The sequence below is a fragment of the Tinamus guttatus genome, unplaced genomic scaffold (genome assembly GCF_059628265.1).
Source record: "Tinamus guttatus ecotype Peru unplaced genomic scaffold, ASM5962826v1 Tinamus_guttatus_pri_ptg000459l, whole genome shotgun sequence".
NCBI classification, from domain to species: domain Eukaryota; kingdom Metazoa; phylum Chordata; class Aves; order Tinamiformes; family Tinamidae; genus Tinamus; species Tinamus guttatus.
The window spans coordinates 8,319,266-8,340,552 of NW_028288993.1; the positions used below are offsets into that span (position 1 = coordinate 8,319,266).

The 21,287-nt window shown below is 37.9% G+C and overlaps 2 protein-coding genes across 16 annotated transcripts in view; one reads left to right on the plus strand and one right to left on the minus strand.

Moving 5' to 3' along the window:
* Positions 1-2,542, plus strand: part of RIMBP2 (RIMS binding protein 2) — a 108,011-nt gene extending 105,469 nt beyond the window's left edge. For 10 of the 15 annotated variants that reach the window (XM_088532450.1, XM_088532451.1, XM_088532452.1 and 7 more), the window contains one exon: positions 2,272-2,542. In XM_088532450.1, coding sequence (XP_088388576.1) covers positions 2,272-2,460 — 189 coding nt within the window. In that variant the 3' untranslated portion in view covers positions 2,461-2,542. Of the gene's footprint in view, positions 1-406; positions 820-2,271 lie in introns of those variants that run through there. The other 5 variants (XM_088532442.1, XM_088532446.1, XM_088532448.1 and 2 more) reach the window with 2 other exon arrangements.
* Positions 2,543-4,856: 2,314 nt separating this feature from the next.
* Positions 4,857-20,473, minus strand: PIWIL1 (piwi like RNA-mediated gene silencing 1). Its single transcript, XM_088532454.1, has 20 exons — positions 20,388-20,473; positions 18,601-18,745; positions 17,756-17,881; positions 16,671-16,885; positions 15,947-16,068; positions 15,585-15,665; positions 14,769-14,966; positions 13,880-13,991; positions 13,201-13,321; positions 12,608-12,725; positions 12,331-12,445; positions 10,996-11,183; positions 10,350-10,422; positions 9,800-10,000; positions 9,371-9,474; positions 8,801-8,871; positions 7,862-8,015; positions 6,905-7,030; positions 6,615-6,762; positions 4,857-5,836 (listed from the first exon to the last, which is right to left on the minus strand). Exons 1-20 carry the CDS (start codon positions 20,466-20,468, stop codon positions 5,720-5,722), a joined length of 2,616 nt encoding a protein of 871 aa, XP_088388580.1. The 5' UTR covers positions 20,469-20,473; the 3' UTR covers positions 4,857-5,719.
* Between the last annotated feature and the right edge of the window lie 814 nt (positions 20,474-21,287).

Here is a 21,287-nt window from a genome sequence, read left to right on the forward strand (position 1 = left end):
AATGAAGGATCTAAATCTAAAATTTAATTGCAGTCATTAGAGTGTCTCAGTTAGTTATAAATGGAGTATTGCCAGCTTTTCCCTGGAGAAAATAGTTCCTAACGCTTCTTAACTATTCCTACTACATGCAGTGCCTAGGTGAAAACAGGAGTTCTTGCAGAGGACAGACTGGTACAAGCATTCCTTTAAATTCAAATCGTAGAAGCAACTGACACTGTTCATCTCTTAACTCTTAAGGTTTCCCATTCCAAATGGCATTAGTTAACTGCCCACAGACTTCTCTCTTATGAAAGACTAGTCATGTTTAGAGTTTCTCATTTTTGGTTTTGTTTCATCACTGCAATACCTTTATATATTATATATTTTATATATATTTTTATTTCTTTGCTCATCTGCTTGGAAACAGAAGAAGAGTGTTCATTTCACACCTTAATAAGGCAATGTAGCCTTCACGTAAGTGAGCAACTGAAGATACCAATAAAGATACCAATTCAAGCTACCTGATTATCTAATGCAAGTCTTGAAACTTAACTGTGGGGAAAGAAAAGAAATATGTCTCCAAAATCATTGGCCACAGAGAACAGGCTGTATGCGCTTACTGTATCTACGCCAATCAATTTATCTTTTTTTTGGAGACAAATCCTTTAAAAAGGAAGTCTTGGAACTGTAGTCAATTAGGCCTTGCTTGATGAAGGCCAATGTTTGGAGCATATTTCTTCCTGAGCTAAATGTTTCTGTTTACATGGACAGGAGAGTTTGATGTTTAATGGCCCTACAAGAGAGCTGCGTATTGCATTGCTAGCCAACCTGAGAGGTGCAGAGTCCTCACAGCCCCTAAGAGAAAAAGCACAACCCAGCCCCAGCCCTTCCAGAACATGCGAGTGACATGGAAGCTGATGAGGTCTCTAGTTCACAGGAGGAGAGTTGGCTTTGAAACTCCTTAAACTCAAATATAGCTACTTATAGCTGCCTTAAAAAGTATTTTTTCCATGATCGATTTTACCCCTGTTTGCCTAACTCTCAACAATTCTGAGCAAAACAAATCCCTTTGGATGCTGACGTGGAGTAGGACTTGGAGAAAGGACACCCATTTGAAATACTAGCAACTGTTTGGTTTACCAATGCAATAGAAGTCTTGATATGAAACATGCAGCTCGCTCAGTGAATGCATTAGACTAAATATATGGTATCTTCAGGTGTACGTTGGGGTGCTTTACTAAGTTGTTTTTGTTTTGTTTTGTTTTTTCATTAGAATTAGACCTTGATTTAAAATCAAAGTTGGCTTGAAGCTCCTTTGCTTAATTCACTGTTGCACAACAAGGCAGTAAATTGCTAATGTTTTAAATACAAAATATCCGGGGTCCCTAAGGCATGGATTCTACTACGAAAATACCTTAACATATAATACCATGTTTTGTCAGCAGGGCACTGTAGTTACCATAGGCTTAGTATAAGTAGTTTTAGCCTTTTCATCCGAGTGTTTTTGATGATTAAAAAAAAAATATATAGCTCTGTTTAAACTATTTTAGGAATGCTGTCATTCTAACTGTCGTACAAGGCTTCGCTTCCACTCAGCAACCTCATAGCTGCAGCATCCACATCGAACACGCAGGGTCTTTAAGCTTTCTTTGATTGCAATTAAGGTTCATTTTAGCTTTTTTTTTTTTCTTTCTTCTTTTTCTTTCTTTCTTCTTCTACTTTTTTTTTAAATTAAGCCAGTGTGCCATCCTCTCCAATATGTATATATGCTATCGAATTTTAAGGAAAAGGCATTTAAAAGGAATGAAAAGTGAGGGAAAAGAGGGGAGGGAGGGAGGGTTTCTGTAGCATTTGCAGTGATTCCTTCTGGAAATGGTTTGGCTTCCACAGACTGCTAATCTGTGGCAATTAATTACCAAGTTCCAATTTTCTTAAATCCGTTGCTACAAGTGTCCCTCTTCATTTGTGTGCTCACTGTCAAGAGTACTGTAATGCAAATCCACTTCTGCTGGCTTTTGCCAGAACTATGGCCAAACCACTTTATCCAACTCTGTTTAAAAGTGTTACCAACTTTGGGCTCTACTGCAGTGTGTGTCTTGCAATGCCTGTATTTTTTTCTCAAAATACCAATATTAGTTTCCCTAAGTCCCTACGGCATGTTAAGCCATAAAGAAGTGAACCAGACCTTTTATTTAAGTGGGCAATGGGACAAGTGATGTTACCAGCTTGTTTTGATGCTAATAGCTTTTAAGCTTTCAAACATTCAATAAATTATAACAATGTACCTAATAGGTTCCTCCTGAGAATACAGGTACACCAAGGAGAGCACCATCCCCCACAGTCCATCTCCATTCTGGGTCACCTACGTCATCTGTGGGTTCTGGTAGTCCCGGGAGAGGCAGGGATATGTCCTCGAAAAAGAAAAAGGGGCTGCTTTCCAAAGGCAAGAAACTGCTGAAAAAGCTTGGTGCAGTGAAATGAGTCATGTACTCCTGGACAACTTGTAAAGCTTCCACTCTGTGTATTTTTTATTTTTTTTAATCATCAAAACTAGGGCTTTCATGACTATGCAGTGCACCTTACTGAACCCTTGGCATTTTTAACTCTGTCATCATGCGAATCACCTACTCAAAGTGGCAAGGAAAAAGCAAGTGCATTTGTTCCTGCTACAAGTCAATGTCACAAATACAATAAAATTATTATAAAAAAATAAAGGTGAGGGGAAATTTGGAGGAGGGAAAATACAAGCAGAAGGAGAACATTGGTTTAGCTGAGGTCACCTCTATCCCCTAACTTCATTGGATATAGCTCAGCATTTAGTCATCTTTAAGCCGCGAGGGGAAAGAAAACCCTCTGCACTGATGCTGGTTCAAAGCAATCACCCCTGCCCTACTCTTTATCCTGAAGGATGGTCTTGAAACTCCTAGTTTAATCAGCCTTGATGTTTTGCCTTATTAATGCACAATGATTTGTACTGTCTAATAAATATACAGCGTATACTTTGTATGTACTGTGTATTCAACTGTCTTCATCTTCCCTAAAACATGGTAATTTAAGATCAAGTACTATGTTGCTGACTCCATTTAATGTCTGATGTAACTCCTGGGAGTTTGAAAGTGTTGTGCAAAACGTTTTTTTTTTTTTTTTTTCTCTCCTTAAAAAGAAAAAACAAAAATGCCCGTATTTGGATTTCTTTTTATCAACATATTCACTAAAGCCAGATACAGCCTCAGTTACTCAGAGAATCCACCCACAGGTTAAAGTATCCAAACCCCACTTTTCACATTCCTGGTTCAGTATTCTAAATGAGTTTTAGAATTTAAAAAAAAAAGAAAAAATTTGTTCCCTCTCTTTTTTGCTGTGTTTGGCATTTTCATCTTGTTGTCAGATTCACACTAAAATGCATGTCTAAACTCAAATAAAAAAAAAAAACTGTTATATACACAAGCCGTAGCCAGTGAAAAGGCTGCAACACCTGGAAAAAAAATTATCTGCAATATTGGCATCTCAGTAATAATAAAACTTTACACATTGATGGCAGTCATTGGCTGTGACTATTTTGTAATTCTTGTCCATTTGTAAATTGTTTTTACTGTTTATACATACTTTTCAGACTGCCTTTCTTTTTGTAATTTATGGAAGGTTTATAAATGAATGATCAAAGCTTCCTCATTGTGTCTTCAGATAATAATGTAAATTATTGTAAGATAACCGTGTGCTAGATTATAACATTTAATTTAAAGAAGAAATAACTGGCCTAAATGTGTGGTAAAGTACTGTGTGGGTGTGTGCATGTGTACAATGTTGTGTAATATATTTTATATAAATAAATGATTTCATATTTTGTAGACTGCAGTATGTTTTGTATACCTGCTGTATGAGCTTCCTGATTGAGGTGCTTGCTCCCTGTTTTATCCTGTGTGTCCTTTTTAAAACACCTACCATCACTCCAAAAGGATGTGTTAAGATGATGTTAATGGGCAGGAAGATGCTGAAATACTGCACCCCAGTGGAGCAGGACCAGGCTGCAGGGCTCCTCTTCTACCTTTCCAGAGCTAAGCGTAGGGAGCAGCTCCAGCAGCTTCTTCATTCACCTCAAATAACAGAAATGTTATCAGAATAAATGACAGAACCTGTCACAGGTATAAACAGATTATCTACAGCTAGGAAGATATAAAGAGACGGCAAGTCGTGAACAGGGAAAGCTGCCCACAAGTGACATGCAGTAGAACTAAAACATTTTTTTTTTTTTTGGAATGGGGAAGAAAAGCCCCCCCTTACTCTCTGTTACAAATTTTATGGTAAAGACCTTGGTCCAGAACTCTCAAGCTAGAAAGGAACTTTTTAGAAGCAAACTCAACAAACACAATCACACAAGCAAATACTATTGCAAGAACAACTTTATTTAAATCTCTCAAAGAAAAGGAACAAGTTTTGCAACAGTTAGCTAGAAAAAAAGAGAAATAAAAGAAAGCAGCAGTAATTCAAATACCTCCCTTTCCATATGCACTACTTTGGCCACCTCGTTAATACAAAAAATAATGTTTTTTAAAAAAAAATCTCAAATTTGACAAACAACTGCAGGCTTTTTTTTTTTTTTCTCCTTAGGAAATTAAGCTAGTCTTGTGCAATAGTTACCTATGAAAGTCTTAGAAGCATGTGAAGTGTTGCATAAAATTACATTCTAACTAATTGCAAATGCCTAACAGAAAGATAAGGAAAAAATATCCATGAATCATACAACTATCTAGGATGCTCTTCTTTGCAAACCATGGCTGATGTAGGCACTGATATTTTTGGACAGAAATTAACTGAATGTCTGTTAAATGAAAAAAAAAAAACAAAAAAAACAAAAAAGTCAACCAAGGTAGTTTTGTTCAAATTAGGTATTTGTGGTTATCTAAAACAATGATTTAATTATACTATGCTATTAATACGACTTCTGTACTAAGAGAAAGCATGTTAAAAGTCCATGCTAAGTAATTAAATCCCCCGTAACCGCATTCAAGCTTGGTAAAACTCACCACTTCCAGGAGAAAGGAGTCTGTAGTTTCAGATAATACAGATGCTCCTGTATCTGACAGATACAGAAATAATTTTCCCTGACTTCTCATGCAACTTTGGCATCCTTACAACTTTTCCCTTAGTTTATGCCAGTCTAAAAATCCCATTTCCTCTACTGCTAGGAAAAGAAGTGAACACAAAGTTTGCATTTTACCTTTTTAATTTCCCTGCAATTCACTTGCAGAGTAAGCATTAAAAATTCTGCCCCACATGTTACAGCAGTATGCAGTCACTATGAATAGCTGATTGCTTTCCTCTTTTCTGGGGGCAGTTGATATGAAATAGATCAGGAGACAAAACTTTGCCCACTTTTTAACAGCCAAGAAAACAAAGCAGAATTCAACCACCTTTTGAAAATGAAGAGTTAAATGTGAAAACTGGAGAAGCCTGGATTTTGGTCAACATAACTGAAAACCTCATATGGTAAAAAAAATTATGCAGAAGACTTCCCAAAGACATAAATAAGACAAAGAATAACTGATATTATTTAGTGAATAATCCAAGAGAAAAAAAATTGCACACTTCTTATAGCCAGCAGAATCCCTTACAATGAAAATAAAGTTCTACAGCAGTGCATTTACATTACCCGACACATGAAATTACCTTTAAAGAACAACACCCCCCTGACAATTATACATGCTGTTGTGCACTACATTTTGCAGGTGACATTTAACCTTCAAAGGTAGTAGAGTCTGTCTGAAAGGGACAAGTTTGGTTCCCTGTGAATACTCTGCCCTACAAGGAAAGCCAGTTTATGGGCGTACTGGCAAGGAGCAGGCACTCGGATGACACCCTAGAGAAGGGAAGAAGAAGAAAAAGGAATTAATTTTCAGTGAATTTACCAAAGCATAAAGCATGCATTGTAAAAAAGGATTCTGGAATTCAGAAGTATTGGTGTGTGTGAAGTTTCTATTCCTTGTAACTTATGCAAATTTGTCAGACATTACATACATAGAACGCATTAAAAATGTGTTTTATAGAAACACAGATGCAGACAGGTTCTCTCCTCCCTGCCCTGCCTGCAAGAGAAACAAAAAAAAAGAAACAAACTGCCATGCAGGTTTACATTCAGTGCTGTTTCACACAGGGATGGGAATTCCAGTGTGTTATTTACCACCAAACTGACAAATCTAATATGCACTTCAGACATGAGCTGACTGTGTGCTGATCTTAGCATGCAAAAGGAGAGGTCCTGAGGGAAATGGAGATGCAGCTCTACCTCCATTCCACAGAAAGGTGGAAGTATTTCTGCAAGTAAGAAACCATGACTTCATTGTGCTTATCACTAAAGATTTGGGGACAATTCAAAATGGCAAATATCTTGTGGCGAGACTAACAATTACCTTTGATTTTCAAACTTTAGAAACATAAGACAAGTTATCACAATTAGTCCTCAGACCACTACTCCAGGTCACGAGGCAAAACTGCAGGCTTTTTGGCTCAATATGGGTGTTCCAAGTTTACCTTCTACCACCTTCCTCTGCATCTCATAAACCTAACCTGTTATTACTGCATAACGATGCTTATTCTTAGAGAAAAAAATACTATCCTTTCCCAGAGAAAATACTTACCGACCAGTTATAGTACATGTGGCAAAGTTTGTAGGTTAAACGTTGTACGTGATCTGGTTTCAATCCACTGCTGTCATAAATTACATTATAATGTGTGGGAGCAACACTACCACTTTTCACTGCCTGGCTCACAATGAAGAAATCATACCTGTACCAGAGAAACAAAACCCACAGAAGTTTCGCAGGAGTTTTATTTTCAAAAGGGCAGAAGTGTGGAAAACACAAGAGTACTTTCCACATTGGATACACTCCCCTTTATTATGGGATGCTAACTAACAAATATTACTCACCATTCTGGTCTGGTAACCTCTACATCAACAACAGTTCCAGGGGGTGGATTTTGAGGTCTCCCACCAGACTGGGCAAAGAATCTGGTGCTTACTCGTTTCTTCACAACTATCACACTCAGTCTGGGACTAAACAAAAACAAAAAACAAGCAAACAAACAAACAACACAACAACAACAAAAACACTGAAAAAATGCACCAAGAGTATTGCAGGAGCAGATTCTCTAGGGTGTCAACTTGAAAGCAACTTCAGTTCTCTAGGGCATTTATTTTACAGATGAAGTCCCTACTGATTCATTTCTTTGGAATAAATAGGACATTGCATGAAGACCCCAAGTGATCTTCTAAACACAAATCTCATGCTGCTGTATTTCCACCCCATCTTTTGGGTATAGCCAACACTGCTGTGCTTTAGCAGTATTCTTGGTAAAACGGAAGCCACTGACAGAAGCTGAACAGAAGCAAGCACTTCAATTCCCAGCAGCTGGAACTTATTTTGTGATCTTGCCTGCTGTGTCACAAATAATCTGCACTAAATAATTAATAAACAAGAAGTCAAAGAACCACTTAAATGAACAGCACTTTTAGAGCAAAATCATATCAACTGCTTGAGCAGAATGTAAGTGTCTAGACAACAATCCTTATAAAAGTGGAAAGAAAAAGTTAACACACATGAAATCACAGATAGGATGTGATCAGTTGGAAAATAAGATCTTAATCAAGAATGGTTTAATGTGTTCCTGTGTGTGTTTTCATGGACGGAATACAAAAGTAATAGACATACTATCTTTATGTATTATATTAGAAATTACTATAGTAAGTTACTTGCCCTCAAGTATAAATAAATAAGGATAAAAAGATGACAATCTTCCTCAGGGAGAGGAAGATTACCAATAATTTTTGGTAAAATGTCTTTTTTTTTGGCTTGGAAAAAAAGAGGGTTGGTGAAAACATACTTACTTGTAATCTTTACCAACAGATTTCAAGCAATCTAGAAGTTGTGGCACCTCATAATTAACCAGGGTTTTTAGTTGCCCATCACCTACACCATCACGATACACCATAACACGAGAGGGTAAATACTTATTCCACTTGAACCAATCTCTCAGAGCGGCTTAAAACGAAACAAAAAAACACTCAATATTTATCAACACGAAAATTCATTCCAAAACTAAGAAAAGAATTCTGATTTACCCATGTACGAACACAGGAAAAACCTAAAGACATTATGTAGTCCAAGGGTCTTTTTGACAACAAGGAACTGTCATCCCTCTCAACTGTTATGTGACTTTTTCTCCTACGCCTTCTAGAAGTGCTGATATACATTCTGTTATATAATTAAAAACATCTACAGAATTCAGCAATGAGATATCACGCTGAAGACACGCTTTTCTTAGGCAAGAAAGTAAATGGGAAAGACTTCTAAGCCTGCATTCCAAATTTTGTTCAGATAATACACAGAGTAACCATAATGAGAAAAAAGAAGAAATCTTTGGAAAAGGTAACTGGGCAAAAAATGTACAGTTCTGACAACTCCCTTCTCAAAGAAAGCAGCATTCCTTCCTTCCATACTCTGGAAACTTCTACCTGTTTTGCAGACTATGTTTCTTTAAGAGTGATCCAAATCAGACGAAACTTTGTTCACTTTAAAGCAGAAATAATTCCCCTCTCCTCCAAAATATTCTTTGGGGTGCACTGATACTACTTAAGTATCAGAAAAAAGGGAATCAATGACAGAATGTATGCAATTGCTAGTAGTTGTCAGCAACATTATAACTGTACTTCTAATCCATTCTTATCTAAGAGGAAGTTGCTATTCTTTCCCTTTGAGGCAGCAGAGCAAAACTAAGCTATAATTCCTTGAACACGTTTCAGCAAGAGTAGGAGGCCATCCCTTACTTTGCAAGCAGGCTTTGAGCCCATCCACAAGTTCTTGCCCACGATCCTGAAGAACACAGCGTGAGAACCACCTGTGAAGAAGAGAATGAGAGATGACCTTCAAAGCAATTTGTAAATCTGTTGCAACTACGAGTTGTTTTGAAAATGGCTATGACCACTCATCTTTGGGGCTACCGAGGGACAAGGCAGCTAACTAAGATTTAGTACACTATAGGAGAACACTGTCCCCACAAAGCTGCTGTGGCAGCCTTAACATCATATTAAAATTTTCTTACACTAAAAAGCTTTCAAACAAGTCAACAACAACAAAAAAGAAGCATCTGTCACCCTAATGCTGTTTATCCCAGCTCTTGCCCCACCATTTGCCCCTCATATCCTATAAGGGGCAGAGTACAACAAAGAATTCCTAAGTATAGTCTGTTCTTATTTTAATACACAGTTCTTATTAACAGTAAGAACAATTAACTATACACTTAAATCAATTCAGATACTTTTATACCATGACCATCACAAAAGAGTTTCAGTTCAGGGAACTTTCAAGAGACTTTTTCTTCAGTACTAGGATCTTACCGGGTCATTCCTTGATTCAGGCTAGCAACAAACCCTGCAATGGACCGCTTCCCAGATACAGTGTCATGGTAACAATCAATTCCCACAACCATTAGCTGTTTCAGCTGAAAAGGAATGAACACGGAACGTGTACTAGTGCGTGCAGATATGCAAAAAGCACCTGCCACCTCCACCCTGCAGTGTAAGGGATCATGACATAAGCTCTATGGTTTAAACACTTGAGTTATTGGCATTAAATCTGCTGAATTCTGCAACTCCTATCTCACATTTAACTGTACCTCTCACACATAGGAAATGTAAAAATCAAATACTTTGCCAAACTATGGAAAAAGAATACTGAATTCCTCCTTTTTTTCCCTCTCTTCTTCCCCAAAATGTCTTTCTTTTCAGTATGCAAGCGTAGCATTAAAAAAAAAAAAAAAGACTTACTGGGATCTCAACACTCCAAAGTTCTCCACCCATCTTACAATTCATTTGTAAGGCAATTTTTGTTGCTATGGCCATAATACTCTGAGGCTTGCTTAAAGTGCGAGCAATCACACACTGGCTTGGAATGGGACAATCTGTGCACAAATATTTCTTTATGGCATCGTACTTATCCTTTCGAGAACTAGACAAGAGACAAACTACCTTTAAAAGAAAAAAAATAAAACAAGAAGTTAGTCTCAGATTTACATTACAACTGTAGTGCTTTTGAGAATATTTCCCATACAAGGACAAAATTCAGGAGTTCTCAATAAAAGGAATCTTTGGAATGTTTTCATGTCTATACTTTAGGACTAAGTACAAAGGTCTTTTCCAGAGAAATGTTCTGGGTAGTCTCAGGTTTGAGCAGAGTATGAGAACAGACACATAAGGAAGAGCAGATGTTGCGAAGCATTCTCAGAAGTTTTATTTCTGAGAATGTATCTACTAGTGTTAATAAGATACAAATGATAAGAGATTAACATACTTTGAAATTACGGATTCAAATACATACTATGTTTGTGTCAGAGGTAACATTTTGTTGTAAAACTCTTAAATAAGCTTCCGTTCTATCATCTACTTCAATCCTGAAAAGAAGAAAAAAAATATATGAATACTTATAGAAAAAATAACTGGCTGATATCAAAACTTAAGTACAAACTCTCAAACTTGCTAATCAGTACTGTTACTTACTGTTAACAAGTTTAAACTTGTTAAAAAATACAACGTTCATATTCCTTGAGTATTCAAGAGGAACTGCCTTCCAATTTAGGCTACCAATAAAGTTAAAAACAAGCACAAGCAATCAAAGAATATTTTTGTAAAGAGAATCAAAATATGGTCAAAGTCACGAACATTTATGTTTCCCCTTTTGTTACACATATAGCTTCACCTGAGAAAGTTCTGCTCAGTAACTGTATGTCTAACACTGTTAGTCTTTGGCAACCTTAACCCCCAGCAAAAGCCCCCACAGATAGAAGTGTGACTAAGAAACTGTCACTTGAGAAATCTGAAGAATCTGGATACTCAGAGCAACTTTATTAAAACCTTGTAGAAATAGTATAGAATCCCATGGTACCTCTTATTTAACGACATGTGCATGCTAACAGACATACTTTAGGAAGCACAGAGGTACTTCCCAGCAGGTTTCTCAAACTTACATAATTGCCTTGTTCATTCTGATTCCCATGGATGGCGTGACTTTAAACAGATTTTGAAGTAATGCATTAGCAACATCGTAGTTGCGCCGTGTGTATATTAATAACCAGTTGTCCAGAGGCTTTGCATTGATCAAGGGAGCTCCCCTAGTTTCTTTTGACCAGTCAGCAAAATGAGGATTGTAGTCAAACTGTAAATGAGCATTGGGGTGAAGGGAGAGAAAATAAAGAAAATCAACATATAACCAAAAAGATACATTAAAGGTACTGCCTTATGCACAAAAACAGGCACTCTGTCTAGAAAAATCTGACACGATTTTACTGTTCCTTTATGCTACTCTCATAGACCAATTTAAATAAACTTCATCTAATCCTTTCAAGCCATCCTCTCAAAACACTTCATTTGGAATTACATGAAGATGCTTTTATTTTCACCCCTTTTAAGTTGTTACTATTTCCTACACAGATTTTGGCTGGGTGCAGCATCCATTGACAAGCAATCAGAAAGCTTTAGGTCACATCCTTCACACTCAAACTAGGGAAGGCTGAGGTAGCTCACTCCTCCAATTGAGCCTCTTAAGCAGGTTTTAATTGACAGCATGAGTAACAAACATAGTAATTGTGAAGTAGCATGCATGTGGATTGCCTAATTAAAGTTTTGTGACAGGTTTTGTCAAAAATTAGCAATTAGTAACCGTTTTCAATACAGTAAATCTAAAATACAAGTCCTAGAGAGCTAAGCAAAAAAAAATGCTATCACAGGATGCTGACAGGTTCTTTCTCCAAATAATTGCAGGATAGGCAGACCATGACACAGTATAGTTAGAAATTAATTTGCGACAGACGTAGGTTTGTGATAGACTGACATAGCATTACAAGAGAGGCTTCTACAGAGCAGATTTGTTGTGCTGTGCTGGCAACCAATTTACTATTTCAGCTACTCATGCTGAAGATGTAACCCAGCGTTGAGTGAATAGCTTCTGCAATGAGTACAGCCCACCCAAATTGAATCAACAGTTTTCATCTGAAAGCTTTAGGATTTTAAATAGATGAAAATCTTGCTAGAAACATCTCTATTCTAACTTGTATATCTTAAGCCACTTTGTAGAGACAGAAAGGACTGTTTTGAGAAGACATTACAGTAATTCAAGTTAGAAAGATCTTCCAACATTCTTAAACTACTATTTGAGAAACTTAGAAATATTTTGTTTGAACAATGACTTGTTTTATGACTTCATACATAACCCTTTCGTTTAATAAGACATCAGGGAGTAGCTCATCCTTTAACAATCTGTTTCAGTAGTGAATGGTCTAAAAGATTTCAAGTTGTTTATTTACCACTCTTCCTGCTTGATGAATCTTCTCTGCTTGAACAACTCTTCCCGTAAAGGATAGTAAGTTAGAATCGAAGCTTAAACCCCAGTCTCGAAGCTCTCTTTGAACACTGTCATCTCTATTTAGAGACAAGACTTATATTAAAACATAATAATTGTGCCTGAGATCCAGTTTAGATATATTTTTAAAGGCCAATATGTTTTCCAAAGCTTTGTTGCAATATGTATTTCTCAACCAAATCTTTCATGCTAAAGATGCACAGAATATCGAGATATCATACTTCTGGATGTAGTCAATAAGTCTTCCAACTTCACGTTGCCTTTGCTCAGGTGTCAGTCGTGTATGAACAGATAAGTCTTTCATCATATTAAAATCATTACGCATCTTCTCAGTTAACCCTGCATATTAAGGGAAATTAATTTCTTAGTTTTTCTACTTGAAAAGACTAAAGAGCAAGTAGTACAGCTCTGTTTTAAATGTAAAGCAAAACAATGCAATGCTGAGAAGACAGGCACTGCAAGTGAGTATCTCGCAGATAAATATATGCATTTACATATTACACATACTTATTATATAAAACTTTCTGTAAAATCTATTTTCCGTATGGTAAACTTCTCTTTTCAACAAAAGTTCTATCACCAAAGTCCAGAAGTTAGAAGTGGGCCAATGCTCAAATCCAGACGTAAACGGTAAGCTGTCAGATATTTGATACATAACAGCCTCATTTAAATATTTAAGTTTTACCTTTCAAAACTTGCCTCCAAATTTACACTTATATAAGCAAACACTTCTACTTAATCTGTAAAAAGGTTGCTGTTAAGCTACCAGTTCTGGTAGTAGCCACAGTTTGACAAATTCTTAGAAACCCTATACCTGTTAGGTAGCATAACTCCGGAATTAGTACAGCAGGTCCTGGCATAAGGCTTCCTCTTCTCCTCCTAGGCTGACTGACCAGGACAGGCTGGTTCAAGTCAGTAATGTCTTGATTATATTGCTGTATTAGAAATATACGTGTTACTAAAGTGAGCATTATTACTAGGAAAAGTATGTGTTATGAGTAAATTACTAAGAGAAATTTTTTCTCCGAAAAATTAGCAGGTATAAACCCCCATCCTGCACTGGAATTAAGTCTTATTAAAATCAATAAATAGTATATTTTGGTTTTGAAAGGCAGCTGGGGGGACTAGGGATGGGAAACTTTCTGCCCTACTTAAACTGTGAAAGCTATGCATAAATTGTGCCGGAAAGAATTAGCATTATCAAACAGGTTCTCTTAACATGACTGTCCACATATTCTATCTCCACAAATCAAACTGCAGTAGTCAGGCAAAAAGAGACAGTCCAGTCTATCATAACTGGAATCTGAGCACTACGAAATAACACAGTGAAATGCATGCCACTTAGGGTAGTTACTTCTTTCAGATTCTATAGTATCTATTAAAGATAAGAGGCTATTAAAGACGACTATTAATTATTAAACCAAACATTATAATCAGTCCTCTATTGTTACTTCTGAAGCTTCAAGCTCAAGCAGAATGCACAAACTGCACACCATTTTATAGTAGTCTATGTAGCTGATTTCAGAGCCATCTGCTTTTCTGAAGGTACACTTTGGATTGGCATCCCAGTCAATGTCATCAACTCTGTATGTTTTATTATTGTACCTGCAAAAAGACAGGAGACTCTTATCTTACATAATACCAATTACACTCATAGACTGCTAAATGATTAAGTCATTAATATCTAAAAGGGAAGAGGGAAAAACTTATATTACTAAGATTTCAACAAACATTTTAAGAAACAGTGTGAAGCATGTAGGTATGAGCTGTAACACCAAGTTTTCCAGAATTTATAGCTCTCTGTCAGAAAGTCACAGATGGTTCTCAGAGATGGTAAGTCCCTTATTTGTATACCAAATAACAGTGCTAACACCACTGTTTGGGTTTGTTTTTGTAAACGTTTATCATCAAAGAACAGGTTCATTATTTAAGCAGCCATTTCAAGAAGGTTTTAGTCTCGTATGAAAATGTACTCATCAGTCTAACAAGAACCATAATTAAAGCAAATTAAGCAATGATGCCCTCTTATTTTCACACTCACCTCAGCTAACTGAAGTACAACTGGCTCATATAATGCAAGTTTAGTTACATTTTAAGGTTTTGTTTGCTAAGATACATTGTGAAGCAAAATGAGACTGCAACATGCAAAATCCAGAGAAACCAGCTTTTCAAGCTGTATAGCCCCAATAAATACATCACTTAGTCTGATGCAAGTATCGAGAAGCATTAGCCAAGTCAGAATACTACACTAAGACACATTTTTCTGGCTCTTGATTATTCCTGGTACACACTAATACCTCATCCAACTGTGCCATGTACTCTGTTACAACAGCCTACACCAACTGATGCACATTAGGGAAAAAACAAGTTCAAACATCTTACTTTGTAAGAACAATTAGACCTATCAGTTCTTTAGTGCAGATATCTCTAAATCTTTGTTCTTCAACCTGGTTATACAGATTGTACATAAAATCCAACACTGTTTCACTACGAAGAACTTTATGGCTCACATCTGTACATAACATAATGTTTTTTTCATACTGCAGAATAGAAGTTGTGAAGCCTGGCCAAACCATCAGCCTGTCAAAAGAAAACATACAAAACCTTAGCAGGCTTTAAAACATCTCTGTTTTTTTCCCCTTAGTTACTTCAGTCTACCTTCCCAAACACTGAACAGCAGCCAAGATACAAAGAAACCATTTTCTACACATCAGCAATATCCCAAAAGGCCAAAAAAATATAAGCAATGCAAGCACCTTTAATCAACTTAAAATAAAAGATTAATTTAATGACATAGCAATTTAAGTGCTGCAAACTAGCACTTACCTAGAGCTAAGTAAGAGCAGAGGATGCTGCAAAACCCAAGAAATTAATTTCATGTATTTCTCATGTATGTTAAATAAAAAGCATGTGGGTATTCAAGACACTTTAGAGACAGAGTTTATCTATATGGACACTACCGAATTACTTACATAGGCAAGTCCAATGGAAGAATGTACACTACAACCATATGACCTGGCCCAGTCCATCTGGAGCTTACTAACATGTACAACAAGCCTAGGGCTAAGTAGAAGCAGCTTGATTTTTTAAGTCTCTGGTTTTATTAGAAGATAAACCACTGAACTTATATCAAATATTATTCTCCTCATTCCTCCCTCTCCTCCCTCCCATTAAACCTGGAGATCCTTTTTTCCAAACCTGTGATTAGGGATGCTGATTGGGTCACTGGGGTTGTAATAATTACGTCCAATTTGCTGCAAATTCATTATCTTCAAAAGCCTAGAAGTTGAAATAATTATCTTGTTATTACTCTGCCAAACCTCCCGCAGCCCCATCCTTCCACAGAACACCCTCTGTAGAATCTTATTTTTGGTTCATCTGGCTAGACGAAACCAAGCCACAATGTAAACTTCTGATTAAATGTCATGTAGAAAGACCACAGACACTTGCAAAGTCAATAACAACTAAGCAGCTGAGGATAAGATTTGTAGTTCATGCTTTGTAAAGGGAACATTTGAGTCAGATATTTTCAAACAAGAGACATAACTTGGAAAGCAAACCTTCTAAAAATTATGTTGTAGAACTGCAGGCATGTAGGTGAAGTAGGTGGCAGCTCATTAGTTAAGGTGATTGTGATCTTCACATCTTCTCCATTTCGGGTCCTACTAAACACTTCAGTAACCTGAGAGACAGAAGGTCAGTTAATAAAACTGTAGACAAATAGGGCTATTGCTGGAATTTGGTTTGAATTTACATTGATACTGAATTGCACCTGCACGTTAAGACTCAAGGTAATAATTTCAAGACTTAGTAGGAAATAAAATTCCTGTTTTGCCTATGGTTGTGAACCACAATGCTTTAGAATGCTTGGTTCACTCAGGCAAGGATGACTAATTAAGCAGAATTGAGGCCATTCTGAAGCATCTTCTACCAGCAGAAAACTCGGAACAAAAAAATTGGGTACAATACAGAGTGGCCCCCCCTTTCAATTACATGGGGTGTGAGAGTACACAAGTTATGGAAAGCCTGAGGCAGCAAGAAAATCAAAGGAAAAATACTGTCTGCACTATTGACAACTGTGTGGAGAGTTATTCTAGCCTGGAGAACCTGGGCATTACATGTTTATTACTACATTTTTACAGACAAGTCAGTCAGCTTTAGTTATACAATCAGTCCAATAGCATCGCTCACAAAACGCAAAAAATTGACCCAGACTAGTAAGAAATAGAGGGCATGATAAAAAGCAGGTCAATATAAATAGAATATAGTATTCTCACACCACACCTTGTTGCCTAGTTTTTTTGGCAAGAATAATATTGTTCCATCAAATGCATGTGTCCTTCCAATTAGCTCTTCATGCTGAAAGAGCAAAGCTGATCGAAGACGGCGTGCTTCCATTTGAGGATTATAGTCCACATGATACTGATATAAAGCCCACTGGGGTCGAGACGTCAAGCGAAAATAATTTGTACTTAACCTTATCATAATACCAGAAGAACCTAAAATGATAGGCAAACATGTTAATAGGTGTGATTTTTTTTAAAAAACAACTTTATAGTATTTTAAAATTCCCCAAATTTGCTTAAAATGTCATCAATCCAAAGATTAGAGATCATTTGTTTACTGCAACTCTTCCAGCAAAGTCATCTATAGAATATGCTTGCATAGGCATAGTATGATCATAGGCAGCCACCTGATTATCAGATCTTTTTAAAATTCTTTCATCTAGCAGGAAAACTATCACATCATGGATTAGTGTAAACATTTAGATGAGTAGCCTGATTTCCAAAGGAAAAGAAACAGCTACAATAAATTTCTGTCCCAAGGTAATGGTGGGCAGGGATTGTGGAAAAATTACTTTCTTTACATGAATCACAGGCAAAGAACAGAAACTTACAGAAGCAAATCTTCAAAAGCCAAATAATCCTGGTTTGCCAGGATTGCATGGTAGAGAAACAGAGCTAAACATTTGATAGTTTGCTTCAGCTGTGGCACAAAGAGAACCAAACTGACTGTAATACTGCACTGAAGCTCCAGCAAGATTCAAAATCTCACCAAGAGTTAGTTCAGTTAGTTCAGTTTAATTTTCCGTTTAATTTAAAGTTGGCAAGGTAGAAAATATTGTCCTCGGGGGAAAAATAATAAGAAATCATAAAAGCCTAGGATAAAAACTTCCTGAAATTGTTAACTTGAACATAGAAATAATGCTTTGGTTTTCCTGATGTGTGCTTCTCCAAGCAAGACCTATCTAAATACTTATAATTTAAGGCACTACTCAACTTGTCTGAAATACTGTAGCATTGCATGTTTTAGAAATAAAACAGAACAATCTTGGTTTGCCTTTAAAACTATACATAATCTTAACATACCTGTTTTTGATTCTCGAACATGTTCTATAGCTTGTCGAGTATTAACCCCAAGGTCATGAAAGTCTCGACGACGTCCACCTCTATCTCCTAAAGACATTTCCTGAAAGCCTGCTGAAATCTGAAATTCTGAAATTTGAAAATTGGGGAAGGTTAAGAATGACAAAGAAGATTCAGATATAAATCTGAATTAAATACAGTTTTAATTTTACATAATTTCACTTTCAAAATTAGGAGAAAATACAAAAGGTTAAATTCCAGCTTTTGTTATACAGCGAACACATCGAAACATAGCACTCACATAATATGTATTAGCTTCCTAAGAATTACACACAGTTAATGATTAGACAAAATAGTTGGTTAGCCACCTAAAAAAAAGAAGTGGAGTAATATATCATGTGAGTCAATATTCTGTTCTGTCAGAGACTGCACATCCTTCATTTCAGCTTCAGGTAATTCAGTGAGTCGCTTAAAGACACTGATGTGAAAAAGGTAGCAAAAGCCACATTTTCTGCTTCCGATTCAGTAACAACAGTGAGGTATGCAAATGAAGTTCACCACTGCGTAATTGACTATGTCAACTGCTATTTATTTTTAAACTATTTTGATAGATGAAATGGTGTTCTGTTTAAGTGCAGCACATTTAAGGTAGCTTTCAAAACCTGAATTAATTTATAAAGCACATTAAAAGAGCAACACTATGATCACAAAATAAATACACTTTTCCAAATCTTAGTCATGAATCTCACTCTGAAGAGGAAAAAATAGATATAAAGAGCAAATTAACTGCATTCTGTGGAAACTACATGTTTTTGTGCGCCATAAACTTCATTTTCTCTCTTTCTCACCTTCTGGTTTTGAAGCACCCGGAGGGCCTCTCTGTCGCCCGCGGCCAGCAAGCTCTCCTGCTGACAGGAGGGGCAGGAGACAGGGCTGCTGAGGCTGCGCATGGCCGGACTGCTGGCTTGGCAAAGGCTGCTGAACCTGCAAAGCCTGCAACAGTTGGGAACAACTTTTCCTACTACAAGTGAAGAAATAGCATATCACTGAAAGTGCTGCAAAAGAAAGCCACTAGCCAGTTCCAGAATACCCCACTTTCAGGAACAGAAAAATTAGCATTATCATTTATTCAGTACCATTAAAGTTATCCTCAGCTTCACAACTAGCACTATGAACTACAAAAATCAGAATTACTCCTCTGCATGTCAAACTCCAAAATGACAGCCTTTTGGAATTTTTTATCTTTATTGTGATTAATCATTTAACCAGTAATAAGCATTATCTTCCTTTTTCCGAGTCCAATTTCCAATTCTTAGCTTATCCTCTGACACTTCAAACAAAAGACTACCTATTCATACTAAAAAAACAAATCTTGTAACGGTAGTGTCCAGTGAATAAAAAAAAACATACTAAAAATGACACATTGCAAAGAATACTTTGGAATAAGCTAAACCATTTGGATATTCCCCCCACTTCCTCCTCTAAAAAAAAAAAAAAAAAAAAAAAAAATGCAAGCTTCCAATGGAGGGTGGAAAGGGAAAAAAAAAATCAGATTTATTCTACTCAAGGACTATTACACTGAACCTTCAGCCAAGAGCAATCCTACACTTCACAGTTTTGCTTTATAAGTAACCACAAAATGGCAGCCTGCCACAGTAGTGTGGTTAGTCCCTCCTGCTGAGGAACCAAATTGCCTTTAAGTGGAAACAAGCAACAGGCCAATATCCAGGATGATCCTGAAACCAGAGCTATATAGAGCCAGTGTCACTGGAGCCAGCGGCATAACCTGCCAGCAATATATTCCTGAATCTGCTCTATTGCTCCACTCCCAGAGGAGCGCAAGGAACATATCCCGTGATTCCCTATGCAGGTTCTGACACTCAACATAGGTAAACAACTACACAAGCTTCTTTTCTTTCCTCTGTTCTTCACCTAGTTTTAACACCTTGTATAAGACCCATCAATAGCATATGCTCTGGGAAGCCTGTAGATACTCATTAAGCACTACTGCAGAAATTTACTGTGCACAATCCCATAAAGAACAGGTTAAAACTATTAGGGTACAGTACAGCCAAAGTAACAAGATATTATCACAAACCTTGTACTCTTGGTAGCACTCAAAATAGTTCGAAAAAGAGGAGTTCTGCTCCTATACTCTATCCTTGCTCAGCAGGCAGCTGCAGGGTCGCCTGTCTGGCTTCTCTAATCCAACTGCTAGACTCCAGCTGTCCTCAGAAAACCCACGCTGCTGATGGGCAGCCTCTACTCCCATCCATGCAAGGATTAGGAAGACCTTATTCTGGGTTAGGAATTATAATACTTCAGTGACTGTTCAGTATAGAAGTCAAATGGTATGGAACACTTCTGCTTTATGTTTGGTTGTTTCCATCTTCCTCTGCAATCAGCAAGGATTGAAACCCTTCATTCTGCCACTGCCTTCATTCTGGATGGCTCTACGGGAACAACTGCACTGCAATAAAGCCCTTGTTTGTAATCACACAAAATACATTTAATCAAAAGACCTAATGCAACTACATACCTCACATTACATATTTACATGCAGCAATAATAGAGAATAGCAGAGCTCTGCCATTTCAACCCTTAGCCAGGCTAATTAAAAAGAGAACCAACTTACAGATGCAGCTCCTACAGAAGGAGGAGCAGCCTCTTGTCCCCGTGGTCTTCCTCTGGCTCTGGCTCTAGCTCTTCCTGTCATTTTCTTTTCTAGGCAAACCACCAACTGAGTTAATGTCTGATCTTCTGCTCCCACAGTCCTACTCCAGTAAATATTACAAGCAGTACTATTACCTTTGTCTTAATTATACTATAGGGCAGAAAAATGATTTCCTATTCAACTTATGGTTAAGTTTTCATAAAATTTTGCCACAGATACTTAGAGAAACAACAATCTTACCCAACGATAAACTAGGGCCTGCTGGCTTTACAGTCAGGGCTCACTGAAGGCTTAACCCAGCATAATTCATTACCCAATGGGTAGATTTGGTTTTAGTGAAGCCCAGGTAGTTCAGACTGACTCTCCACGATTCAAACCAACCCTCTTTCCCCCCCACAAGGCAGCCTCTCCAGCAACTTCTAAGGGACATTGCTCCCCTAGGGCTCTGCAGGCCCCAGCGTGGTCACCCGCCCAGCATTACCTCAGCGAGGCGCGGGGCGCTCACAGCGCTCCGACGCAGCGCCACAACACGCCCTCCAAACGACACCACGCCACTCGCTCTCACCGGGCACCACCAGCTGCCCCCGCAGCCGTCCCCCTGCCCCGGCTGGGCTCTCAGGACGCTTTCCCGGGGCGGCCGAACCCGCTCCGCGCAGCCCCGCGCTAACGGAGCGGGCGCCGCCGCGGCCCCACGCACCTCACCCGCCCCACGCACGCGCCACAGGCCCGTGCCCGCGCACAGCCCCTCGCGCCGGCAGCGCGGCCGGCCAATGGCGTGAGCGGAGGAACACGCGGTCCGCTCTGATTGGCTGCGGCGCGACGCCGAGCGCCAGGCGCGGCGGGCGGAGCCGAAAGTTCCCG

What these genes read in the sequence shown, in the direction of transcription:
- PIWIL1 (XM_088532454.1), bottom strand. Translation starts at nt 20,468, where the DNA reads ATGACAGGAAGAGCTAGAGCCAGAGCCAGAGGAAGACCACGGGGACAA. An exon ending in TACAACATAATTTTTAGAAG is followed by an intron (nt 15,666 to 15,946) that starts GTTTGCTTTCCA and finishes TTCAACTTCTAG; the next exon opens with GCTTTTGAAGATAATGAATT. An exon ending in GAGGTTACCAGACCAGAATG is followed by an intron (nt 6,763 to 6,904) that starts GTGAGTAATATT and finishes TCTCTGGTACAG; the next exon opens with GTATGATTTCTTCATTGTGA.